This window comes from Nuphar pumila, chromosome 3 (genome assembly GCF_984573655.1).
Source record: "Nuphar pumila chromosome 3, dmNupPumi1.hap1.1, whole genome shotgun sequence".
Lineage (NCBI taxonomy): Eukaryota > Viridiplantae > Streptophyta > Magnoliopsida > Nymphaeales > Nymphaeaceae > Nuphar > Nuphar pumila.
The window spans coordinates 41501413-41515005 of NC_143251.1; the positions used below are offsets into that span (position 1 = coordinate 41501413).

General features: G+C 42.3%; 1 protein-coding gene across 2 annotated transcripts in view; it reads left to right on the forward strand.

The window, feature by feature from the left end:
• LOC149842698 (DNA topoisomerase 4 subunit B (DUF810)) overlaps positions 1-13593 on the forward strand; it is a 225630-nt gene that overhangs the window by 37796 nt on the left and 174241 nt on the right. For both annotated transcript variants that reach the window (XM_089999370.1, XM_089999371.1), the window contains one exon: positions 1735-1815. In XM_089999370.1, the coding sequence (XP_089855496.1) occupies positions 1735-1815 (81 nt within the window). The remainder of the gene's footprint in view (positions 1-1734; positions 1816-13593) is intronic.

A 13593-nucleotide genomic window follows, 5' to 3' on the forward strand; every position in this document is an offset into this window, starting at 1 on the left:
ATATCATGGTGGTGTAAGAAGCAACAAAAGGTCTCACTTTAGTCAACTGAAGCTGAATACTGGGCCATGACTACAACCACGATGGAGGTAGTCTGGCTACGAAGACTGCTGGTAGATATTAGAGTTCATGTGACAAGGGCCTAAAAAATGTGTTGTGACCAAGGTTGCCAGACTAGGAAGCCGAAACGGGAAACGATGAGAAGCAGAAGCGAGAAGCGATGCATAAGCGAGAAGCGAGGAATAAAAAAAGCAATATGAGAATCAAAATGGAATACAAATACAAACTAAAATAGAAGTGACTATTCTTAAATTTCATGATTTTTAGTGTAAGAATTAAATTTTTAGCAAAATCTAAAAATGATGATTGTCAATTTAGTGAAAGCACATGGAAGTAAGTGAGAAGGTAGAGAGGAAACAATACAACTCATGAAAAGTAGACTGAAAGAACATATAATAAGAATAGATGAAGTGTGTGAAAAGCATAGGAGAAGCGTGGGAGAATCGAGACTCTTGTCAAGTTTCGGAAACGAGGAGTATCGTTCTTCCGAAGCGAGTTTCTAGGAATAGGACTTCCCACCTATCTAAGAAGCTTTCGGTAACTCTGGCTACCACAACAAAAGTACGATCTACATTGCCAACAATCGTACTTTTCATGAGCATACCAAACATATCGAGATGGATTGTCACTACGTTCGAGAGGAGTATCTACATGACAACTATTAATTTGCCTTATGTTACATCAGAGTACCAGTTGACAGACTTTTTCACCAAACCTCTCGCAACTTTTCCCACTCTCTACCTTGTATATAAATATGGGTAAACCTCTTTGTTAAAGAATGCTTCTTGCATATTTTGAGATCGTTAATAAAATATTAATTTTTATATTGTGAGCCTCTCTTGCCTTTGCCCATTGTGGGTTTTAAGAGTGTGCCCTTAGAGGCCACATTTGTGTTTGTCCATTTTGTCTCTTGGTGGACAATTTGTTCGTGATTAGAGGCTCTTGAATCATTACAACAGCTTGCTTGGATGATTCACTAGGTCAACCTGCTGTTTTTTTCAAATTATGATTAAACTTTGCATCCTTTCTCAAGCTTGTGCATGTGTGTGCATCCCTAGGTGTCTGGCAATGTGTGCATGTGTTTGTATGCCTGCATGAATGCATGTGTGCAGGTGTGTGGGGGCCCATGCTCATGTGGGCGGTCCAGAACCTTTTTGCACGAGCGTGTGCAGCCATGCGGGGTGCGGGCTCTTGTGGGTAGTGTAGAACCTTTCAGTAATATAGCTTGTACCTGCATATCAACCCCATTAATTTGATGGCATATTAGCTTCTTTGGGAATCAGTGGCTACATTGTGCTGGACGGTTACTGCATTTCTTTTCCATCATAAATGCATTTGATATTTGTATTTTTCCTTTGTATATCATCTGATATTAAAAAATGAGATATTAGAGAATAGTGATACTTTGTTGGTCATTTTTGATATTTTTTGGTTTGGATTGCTTCATTTATTTTCAACCTGAAACAGTTCTTCCACTTGAAGAATAAGTATGAAGTGCTGATCTTTTGTTTCCTTTTTTCCCCATGTAGTATTATTACTAGTAAGCTCTTAAGATGAGTGATGAAATACCTGTTTTGGTTAAAATATTTTTATAATTTTCTAGTTTCTATTTATAGCTGTAGATTTTTAAAATAAATGATGAAATAAAATGATATTTTCCTTTTCTTTTTTGGCAGCACTCAATCTGTTTTGAGAGGGTGGTGACTTCATCAGTAGATGTTGAGAGGGTGATAAATGCTGGTTTTGACATGATTGATGTATGTTGGCTATGGGTCTGCCACTGGATTGTCAAGTTTCTGATATTTATTTAAGGCTTTTGTTTACATTTGGGTTTTGTCTTACGTCAATTTGGATTCAGCATTGCTCCCTAGAGGTGGATAAGGATTCTTGGCTCTACTTTTATGATATGATGAACTTTATCTTTGATTCTTGCATAGCAAACAATTTTTAATATTGCATTTTCTTTGCCCAAATGATTAACCTATATTCATGGCTTGGTTTAAGTTAGTTTTATTTTCTCGATGGGATCATCTACCTTTTTCTATCACTGTAGGGTGTGAGCCAGAGACACTCTGAAAATCATGGAGCATGTGCAAGTAAAATTACAGAGTTTTGTAAATCACTAGTGTTAAGCTATTAAGGTTTGATTTCTAGTTCCAGTTTGACCAGATTTGGTTTATGAGAGTATAAGAACATCCCATTGTGCGGCACTTGCTATGACTAATTTTCAGGCGGTTAAGGTGTAAAAATGTCTACGAAGAGACAATACACATACAAGCACTAATACTTCACAAAAGATGTGCACAAATGCACTCAAACCACACTCGAACAAATACGCACAAAGGCGTAAAATAATGCAAACATGCACAAATGCATGTAACAAGAATATATTTAATGAAAAGGAGAAGCTTGAGTCACTCAAGCCCTTAAAAAAAATAAGTGGAAGATCCATGGTTGCCAATTGAGGAAGTGGGAGCGGGAAGCGAGGCACTTTCAAAATTTTAGGAAGCGGGAAGCGTGGGGCCACTTAGGAGTGAATCAGGAATTGTCTCGGAAGCGACTTAGGAAGCGAACCGGAAGCGACCTAGGAAGCGAGGGGGAAGCAAAAAAAAAAAAAAAAAAAATACAAAAAATTGAAAAAATGGGAGAAGCGAGATGGGAAGCACATTTTCCATTAAAGGGAAGCGCGCTTCCCATTTAAAAATGGCCCTTCCCTACGCGTTTCGGAAGCGCGACGTTTTGCGCTTCCGAAGTGCGCTTCGGGGAAGCACGCTTCCCCACCTACCTAGACGCTTCCGGTAACTCTGGGAAGACCCCTATTTATACACCTTTAGAGGAGCCACATAAGGGGCTCCCAAAGGAATCGTTGGGAGCCCCCAACGACTCTTTTGGGGAGCCTCCCTAGGTGGTGCAAACCACAAAAAGAATAAAAGAAAAGACAAAAATAAAAAATAAATAAAAAGGAAATTACAATCATATTCCAAATGGAATATGTGTAAAATGTGAATTTACAGAAATATCCTTATTGGGTATTATAAGATAAAAAGATATATATATATATATATATATATATATAGGTACACATACATATATACATAGTATATATGTATATGTATCTCTCTCTCTCTCTATATATATATATATATCTATATATATAGAGGTGCATATATATATATACAACAAAAAATATGATTACATTTTAACCCCCCCCCCCTCAAACTTACGGCGTGATGACCGCAAGTTTGCCCAAAAGAAAATTAAATCTCGGGGAGCAAAGTGCCTTGGTGAAGAAGTCTGCGAGTTGATATTTAGATGTCACATATGGAAGATCGATGACCTTCTTCAAATATTCTTCTTAAACATAATGGTAGTCCATTTCTATGTGCTTTGTGCGCTTATGAAAGGTATGATTCTTGGCAATCTATATCGCACTCGTATTGTCACAGCATAGCTTTGTTGGTTCTTGAATATGAACTCCCATATCTTCTAGGAGACGCCGAATCCATACTATTTTCATGGTTGTAGATGCCATGGCTCTATACTCAGCTTCAGTAGAGGACAATGATACCTTTTGCTGCTTTTTGCACCTCCAAGAGACCAACGATTCACCTAAAAAGATACAGAAACCAGTGGTGGAGTGACGATTATTAGGGTCACCTCCCCAATCAGAGTCAGTATATGCAATTAAATTTAATTCAGAGGACGAAGAAAGAAATACTCCCTTATTTGCTATTCCCTTTATATATCGAATGATTCGAAAGACTGCACTCATGTGAATCGATGTAGGTGCATGTTGAAATTGACTTGCAATCTATTTCACATGGGTGCGGGTGTGGGTGCGGGTGCGACACGGGTGCGGCGCAATTCTAAAAAATTTGGACACGGGGACTCAACTATATATATATATATATTAAAAAATATATATTATAAATATATATATTTTAAATATATATAATTATATATAACAATAAATTAACACAAAGATTGTAAATTTTAAAGCAAAAATAAAAAAGCAATTCTTAACAACACAAACTTACTAAAATATAACACATAAAGAAGCTTGTGAGTGTGATAAACAACAAAACTTATCATAAATCTGCCTCATCGTCTGAATTAGAGGGAAGAACAGGATCGAGGTAGTCCATGTTGAAAGTATGTAAATTATGTTCTCCCTCCAAGTCAAAATCTTCTGGATTTACATCCCAATTCTTGGATGGTCCACAACTGCGTCAAAAAATGACTATATTAGTATCTAACTTAAAACTTTGAATACAAATATTTAAATACAAACGTTGAATACAAAGAAAAAAAGTACCTATACTCTTCTTTGGTGCGACGAGAAATTAATCGTAGATTTGAGTGAACATAAACCAAATCCTCTGCTCTTTTACTAGTGAGTTTGTTTCTTTTAATGTTGTGAATTTGAGCATATGTACTCCAATTTATTTCACAACAAGATGATGTAGCAGGTTGGGATAACAACTTCATTGCAAGACGTTGCAGATTTGGTGTCTCTGATCCATATGTTGCCCACCAATTAAGGGGTCTTCGTCCCTTGCCACAGGTGCTGCTAAAGAATCAAATCTCCCAGATCTTCATTTGGAGAAACACGACCAACACCTGCTGTCAACAAATTTTTTGCATAGTATTTTGGAGTGAGAGAGTGTGCCATGCAATGCAAAGGTGTATTGCTTTTATCCCATCTTCCCACTAAAACTGAATGTACATGATTGTAAAAATCTGAATCATCAAGTGCAATATCTTTCTTCTCATGTTTAAAAATGATACTTTGAACTTTTTCAATCATATTGTCCCACATTTCATAAATTCTATGAAGCATGGGTACATCTCTGTCAACTTTTCTCAACATTTCCCAAATAGGCTCTGTAAATTCAACAAAATATGTAATTTTATCCCACCAAAAATAATCACAGATGCATTTTTTGATAGTTTGAGCCTTGACATCATCTTTAGTACAATAAAAATCCCAATCTTGATCAACCATCATCATCATCAATGCATTCTTGAGTTGCTTAATTCTTTTTATCATAATAATGAGAGAAGTAAAACGAGTTTCAGCAACTTTCAGTAACTTGAGATCAGAATGCCTATTAAATATAGAAAGGGCACGATGATGGTTTACAACAAAATTTCTAATATTTCGAACATAATGCTCTATTTCCTCAATCCATAAGCACATTTCATGTGCATGTGCATCATCTTTTGATGGATTGCATATACTCTTAAGTGCCAAATTTAAACTGTGTGCTGCACAAGGAGTTAAAAAAATATGTGAATATGTATCTTCACTTGCCAAATTCATTCCTACACGACTGCAAACTGGAGCATTGTCAGTAATGATTTGCACCACACTTTTTTCACCCACTTCTTTTATCACTTCGACAAATAATCTCTTTAAATATTCAACATCTTTATACTCTCCAAATGCATCAACAGTCTTTAAAAAGATTGACCCATTAAGTGAGTAAGCAATGAAGTTTATCAATGGTCGCCTTTGTATATCAGTCCACCCATCAGAAACAATTGGCACTCCATGTCGTTTCCATGCAAATTTTTGGGTCTCTAACAAGTCTTCAATTCTATTTTTTTCCTCTGCAAGAATGACTATTCTTAGTTTTTCTGAACTAGGAGGCACATAACCACTCAAATTGCAATTAGCCAAAGATGTAATCATTATCTTTCCAGTATGGACTTCTAGCTACATTAAAAGGAATTGAGCTTGAGTAAAAGAATCGACCAATCTTTTTATCAATTTATGCTCTTGTCATGTTTTTGAATGACGCTTGTATTGTTTTATTCCTTTCCATCTTTCTTTTCTTTAAAAGCTCTTCTTATATATTACTAGCAGTAGGAAAAGACAAATTCATCGAATCGCTTCTCATCTCTGCAATTTTCTTCTTTTCAGCTTCCTCTTGTTCTTTTTTTAATTGCTTTAACATGTCTTTGTCAACCCCAAAACATGCCCTAATTCCTTGACCACGAATATGCAAAAGATGTGCTTTCACACGCGTATAAGAACCTGTGAAAACAGTCTTACATAGATTACAATGAAACTGCACATTCCCACCACCACCACTACTAGCTTTTACCCCTTTTGTCACAAGCCTCCAAAGTGGTTGAGAAACTTCTAATTCAGGGTTAGAACTTGAACCAAATGTATTGACACTACCGCTAGAACTCGCCATTATATCTGAAAAGTGAAAATTGAAAAGAAAATAAGTAAATGAGATAAAGTTAATAAACACTTCAAAATAATAGTAATAGGAGCTCCAGGTTCGAGATAGAGGGCCTACCTCTTATCTAACGCAAAAAGGAGGGGCAGGGCAAGCCCCTGCTGAACCTTATCCGTGCCAGATGCTTCGCCCTTGCCAAAAAGCCAAAGGCAGCAGGGGAAAGGATCGACCTGTCAGCCGAGCCCCCTCCTTCCCGCACTCCTACTTCTTACTCCTGTGATAAAAGGGAAACGAGGAGGCGCTGAGCCCCTCCTCTATGAATTGAAGGCACAGGGAGGGACCGAGCCCCTCTTCTGCGAGCAGAGGGTGCAAGGAGGGGAGGCGAGCCCCTCTTCTGCGAGCAGAGGGTACGGGGGGGGGGGGGAGGGGTGTAATAACAAAAAAGAAGAAGAAGAAGAAGAAGTTTTGGTCTGGGCCGGATCCGGATCCGGATCCGACCCGGGCCACCGCCCCTCACTGTCATTAAAAGACAGCGAGGCAGGCGGGAGGAGGGTTACGAAACCCCCCTCACCGCCTCTCGATCTCTGTTCTCTCTTTCTCACCCTCTCGTCCCCGACGCTCTCCCTCACCGACCCTCTCGTCTCACTCTGTCTCTCTGTCTCTCTCTCTCGCTCATCCACCCACCGACATCGGCCACCCCCGACAGTCGCCACCGACATCGGCGACCCCCTTTTTTCCTTCCAGCGAGCTCCTCTTCGGCGAGCTTGCTCCGAAAACCCCCTGGTACGCCACCGCTTCCTCTTTTCCCTCTTTCTCTTCTCTCTCTCCCTCACTTCTCTGTGTGGACACGGGAGCAGTCAAACCCCCTCCCTGTGCCCCCTTTTAGCAGGGGAGGGGCACGACACCCCTCCCTGCTCTTCGTTACGGTAGGGGAGGGGGGCTGAGCCTCCTCCCTTCTCTTGTTATGGCAGGGGAGGGGCTGAGCCCCCTCCTTGCTTCCGTTACGGTAAGGGAAGGGCCGAGCCCCTCCTCCCTGTCCCCTTTTTGATGTGCCAGCAGGGGCCATCAGCCCCTGCCTTTTTGATGTGCCAGTAGGGGCCATCGGCCCCTGCCTTTTTGTCTGCCAGCACGGGCCGATGGCCCTTGCCTTTTTGTTTGCCAGCAAGGGCCATCGGCCCTTGTTTTTTTGTTTGCCAGTAGGGGCCCATGGCCCCTGCCTTTTTGTTTGCCAGCAGGGGCCGATGGACCCCTGCCCTTTGTGCGCGAGCCTATACCCTTGGCCGGCAGGCCCGAGAAATCTTTGGAAGCTACATCGTGATGGGGACAGATCATTACAATTGTTGGTCTCCAACGAGGAATTCCTAGTAAACGTGAGTCATCTGCTCGCATTGACTACATCCCTCTTTTGGCAGCAAGGGTCATTTGGCCTTGCCCCATCCTTTCTTTTTTCAAGGAAATTGGGACAGTTGGCCCCAGCCCTGTCTATCGGAGAAGTCGAGCCTTCTCCTTGCTTTTGCTTTTGTCTGGGTTGCATGTTAATATCGCATATTTGCAGCTACGACGGATCCCACTCGCGCTCCGCGACCCGAGCCGTCAATCGTGTACATCCGTAGACGCCAACGAGCTCGCAACTCTCCAAGGTAGGGGAAGATTGCACGGAAGACTTGGATGATTGAATTAAGTTCAATTAAACTAAAAACGACCATTAAATGAATATATATATATATATATATATATATATATATACAAATATATATATTTATACGATTATGCACTTCACTTAAGGATGTGGTTTCGCAATCCTTTCCCTTTACCTTTCCGTCGCGCTCTGCGCCTAGGCTTTTGCTTTTGCATATCTGTTGGTATTACCTTGCTATTGCAGATGACGTGCAGGTTCTTGCTCTTTGCCTATGCCTTAAGGGCATTCTCGCAGAGGATGCAAGGGGCATTTACCACTCTCCCTCTTGCGACAAGAGTTCAGTCGGGAGCGAGCGACACATCCTCTTCTAAGGAGAGGGATACATCGCAAGGATCCTGAATCTTAGTGTGCGCAGTCTTGCAGAGTCGACTTGAGATTCAGGGAGCTGCGCAAAAGCATCAAAGACTGCTCCAAATCGAAGCATTTGGAAGGAAGTGACTGGATGGTTATGCTCGCCTTTTTGGCATATCTCTGGTGATCAAGAATTGGGGGTTCGAGCGAACTTCTTAGCGGGTGTTCTGTTGAGAAACCCGTGTCCCGTCTATCGAGGCCGGTATAGAGTCATGCGAGACATGTAGATACCTCGATAGCAAATGTGATTCAAGAAAATCACATGTATAATGTTGGCACAAGGTACTGCTGATTCAAAGGATAAAGTAAAGTAGGCAAACTTTACATCTTTGTTAAACACTCGTGTTGAGGCTTCTATTGAGGAGCTATACCCCCCTTTATCCTAGAGTACTTGTAGTCGTGCACGACACGTCTAGTACTGCGATGATCGGATGAGACGGTCGTGCGACCTCGAACAGTGCTAAATGCACAATGCTGTAATCAATAAATGACCTCACATTCGCCTTCACAGGCAAGATGCTCGAGTGGTTTAAAGACCACAACATAGAATGGGTCGTTAGTTAAGCAACCCCTAACGTACTTATTTGCTTTTATGTGTCTGTCAAGGGAGAGGACAGAGCGGTACAAACTCCAATGGACAGATTGTTAACAACCACCCTACGGGTAACGATCCGGAGTCCTCAGTCATTGGAGTTAGGGGAAAGGGGCTACAATAGTTAGCTCAACACTTCTGCAGAAGTTGGATGCATCCGTGGCACTGCCTCCTTTGGGGAATCCTCTCTCGGCTAAAGCCGTCCCTTTGGAGCGGACTCAACTAGCTATTCGGGTTATTGAAAATACATAGAATAACAGACGCCCACACTAGTCTCAGTTGTTTCTATATTTTGCCTGCGCGTACCCGTAGGTTAGTAATTATCGAAACATAAGGTCTGTTCACACTGGTCGTAGGGTTGTGTGACTCGCTTGCACTACCGATCTGCTTGCACTACTGACTCGCTTGCATTACTGATTCGCTTGCACTACTGATCTGCTTGCACTACTGACTCGCTTGCACTACTGATCTGCTTGCACTACTGACTCACTTTCACTACTGATTCGCTTACACTACTGATTCGCTTGCGCTACTGATCTCCTTGCACTACTTACTCGCTTGTACTACTTTTGTGCTTGCACTATTTTACCTCGTGTATTGCTTACCTGTTTGACTGCATATTTGCTTTAAATGTACATAATTCAGTTTCTTATAGTCTCTCTTGTGCACCTACTAGTTTTTCGCGAAACTAACCCATTCTATGGGTACATGTGATGATTAGGTACACCACGGGCGATGGTGCGATGGCAAGATGACTCCATGACGTTCTTGTTCCTGCTCTTAGCTCGCGTCCTGTTGTTTAGGGTTTTGTAACGGATTTTCTTTGGGATATCCGAATTTTGTACTATTTGCAGAACTTCGTAAATGAAAGTGGCTTTTCCGAGTGTTTGCAAGTAGCATGGGTTGTGCGTTTTAGTTCTTTTAGCTAACGCGCCCATTGTTGTCAGCTTGCTTTTCTGAAATTAATAAAAGTATAATCGTCCATTGATTTCGTAAGCCATCTCTGAAATGAAGAGATTCCTTTTTAGTCTCTTGCTTGTTTTTCTGAAAGGTTTGTAAGTTTGAAATTTTGGGGCGTTACAACTTGGTATCAGAGCTAAGGGAAGTAAGGATTCTTGACCATTGAGCATCCAGATCGCGTTGTGAGAATATTTTTCCCTCTTGCTTAGTAGGTGTATTTTGCATTGTTAAGCTAAGTGACTTGACACGTTCTGCTTATGTACCAGCATTGTTGGATTTTCATAAACTACTCATGTTAAACATAAATGATACGTATGTTTTGGCTTATCTTGAGCTTCCTAAGGTTTCTAATTATTGGTATTCATTGTTTACTCCAAGGATGGCAAGGAAATCGAACGAAAGGTCTGCTGACGAATGATCAGATTAGCGGGGATTCGTGATGGATTCCCTAAGTTCTTTGGCAGCGGCTATGCGAGACCAGATTCGTTCCCAAAGGGAACCAACGCCCATTCCTGAGCCGATCCCGCATACCGCAGTGACGTATGAGAAATTTCTAAGGCTTGACCCCCCGACCTTCGACTGCAAGCCCGGCCCAGACATGGCCGATAACTGGGTGAAGGAGGTGGAACGAGTGTTCGAGGTCTTGTCAGTGCCCGATGACAAGAAGATGCTGTTCGGGACCTTCAAGCTGAAGGAGAATGCCCGCAATTGGTGGGACATGGCCCGGGGTGTGCAATTTTCGGGAATTTCGCCCATTCCTTGGGAAGCTTTCAGAAAGGCTTTCTTGGAGAATTACTTCCCGCCTCATGCGAGGGAGAAGAAGAAGGTGGAGTTCTTGGAGCTCTGCCAGAGCAATTCGAGTTTGACGGATTACATCGCCAAATTCCAGAGTTTGGAACCCTACTGTCCCAACCTGTTCGCGGATGATCGCGAGCGAGCAGGAAAGTTTGTTCGGGGGCTGAAGGAGGGACTCATGCATCGGGTCCTAACGAACATGCCCTCGACCTTCTCTGCGGCAGTTGCTACCGCCACCATTCTGAGTGAAGTCTGGGAGCACACTAAGAGTACTCAGAGCAGGAGGCCACCCGCTACGGGTGGTGAGCCGAAGACGCCTTCCAGCGACCCAGGTAAACTACCGTTCCTTCTTGTAAAGAGCGAAGGAGGAAGGAAACGATATCCTCCTTCGAAGCGTCAGCGGCCTCAGGGCAACCCTCTAGCCAGGCAGCAGGCTGACAACGTATGCCCCAGATGCAAGCAATCTCAAATGGGGCAGGCGTGCCTGTACGACACAGGCGGATGCCTGTATTATGGCAAGATGGGCCACTATGCCCGTGATTGTCGCAAAAAGGCGACTGATGATTCCAGGCAGACCAGCGGAGCACCTTTGCTCCCTCGGCCACCATAGTCGCAACAACAGTATCAGACGCCACAACCGCAGGCGAGCGGTCAAAGGAGGGCGCCAGGACGCGTCTACTCAGCCAAGGCCGAGCAGTTGACCGAGGGCGACCTAGTGCAAGGTACTCTTCTTGTCGCTAACCAAGCGACTTTTGTGCTTTTCGATTGTGGTGCCACACACTTTTTTATTTCGGTAAACTTTGTTGAGTTTTTGCACATACCTGTAAAACCCTTGCATAATACTCTTGAAGTGTATAACCCTATTGGGAAAAACACCATTTGTGCGACCTACGTACTAGAGTTGGACGTAGTCTTAGAAGATCGACATTTACCGGCATGTGCTATCCTGCTAGTGATGACGAAATTTGACGTCATCCTAGGCATAGATTGGTTGCACAAGTATCATGCCAAGATTTTCTGTCGAGATAGCAGGATTGTCTTATCTCCACCAGGAATGCCCAAGATGGAATTCAAGATCGTGAAACCCGTTCGGGCCAGCAAGTTGATTTCATCGCTGAAGGCGCAGAGTTACCTGAGGAAAGGATGCACTGCCTTTTTGGTCAGTATCATCCAGTCCTAGCCGACGCGAGTCCCGATGGGAGACTTGGAGGTTCGAGATTTTCCAGACGTCTTCCCGGAGGAACTGCCAGACCTTCCTCCACCTCGCGAGGTGCAGTTCAACATCGAGTTGCTGCCAGATACTGTGCCAATTTCTAAGGCTCCATATCGGATGGCACCAACCGAGCTCGCAGAGCTCAAGAAGCAGTTACAGGAGTTGATGGATCAGGGATTCATTCGTGTTAAATATGTATATGTAAATGAATATATTTCTGTACTGTATTGTACCACTTGTACAACATACTGTACTGTATTGTACTACTGTACTGTATTGTACTGTATTGTACAACATACTGTACTGTATTGTACTACTGTATTGTACTGTATTGTACAGCATACTGTACTGTATTGTACTATTGTACTGTATTGTACTGTATTGTACAGCATACTGTACTGTATTGTACTATTGTACTGTATTGTACCACTCGTACAACATATAAATATCAATGGAAAGGGGAGAAGACATTACGCCAAACATTTTTTTCTCTCTTCCCTCTTACCTATCTCTCTATCTCTTGCTACGATAGTAAGGTGACTCCCACATCTTATTTCTCACATGGTATCAGAGCCAAGGGCGTGGTAATCACGATCATCTGGAAGGCCCCTAAGGACCTTGACGTGCGTTTTTGGGCGTTCTCAAGGAAAGTGTTTTTTTTCATCTTTTCTCTGTTGTTTCTCCGTTGAATCACTATATTTCGACGTCGTTTCTTCATTTCCTCATATCGTGCATCTTTTCCTTCTTACATATTCTGTTATCCCCAATTTTATCAACCCTAATTTCTGTTTTCCCCAAATTTGGGAACCCTCATTTCTCAAAAGTGCCTCTTTTCTCAAACTTCTTGTGATTTCTTATCTATTTCTTGCAATATAGTTGATAAATCGTACATTCTGCACGATTAACTAAAAAAATCGTGATTTTCAAAACTCAAAAATTTCTGTCCGTACGGTTCTGTCCGTACAACCTACGAATTTCTGTCGTGCTGTTTGATTCATCTTTGATCTTCTTCCTTATGGATTCTAAAATCAGCCCCAGATTTCTTTCTCAACTTGTTTCTCACAAATTAACTCATGATAACTACTTACTTTGGAAACGCCAAATTCTGCCGTTTATCCGAAGTCATGGTCTTTCCGGGCATCTGGATGGGGGATCACCAGCCCCACCTATGACTATTACGCAAGAGGTAACTGGTAATAATGGGAAGGTGAGTTGCATTGCTATTCCAAATCCTGCGTATGATGTTTGGTTTCAGAAGGACCAATCTGTGGTTGCCTATTTGACTGCCACGTTATCTGATCGTATATTACAAACTATCTCTGACCATTTTACTGCTGCAGAACTATGGAGACATCTTGCTCACTCTTATTCACAGGTTTCTGAATCACGTGCACTTCAACTGAAATGGCAGTTCCAATCTATGCGAAAGGGAACTAAGACCATTACTGAATTTCTAGGGGATATCAAAATTATCATTGATCAGTTGGCCGCTATTGGATATCCTGTTTCTGACAGAGATGTTGTTCAGCAGGTATTGGGAAGCCTTGGGCCCCAATATCGTATGTTTTGCACTGCATTACAGGTTGCCTCTACACTTCCATGCTTTGAGGATTTACAGGCCAAACTCCTACAGTATGAAGTTAGTTTGACTCAAGATCATCTTATTGATGATCCTCATCCTGTCATGTTTACATCTGGGTCTACCTCATTTCGTCCACCTGCTGCTCATAT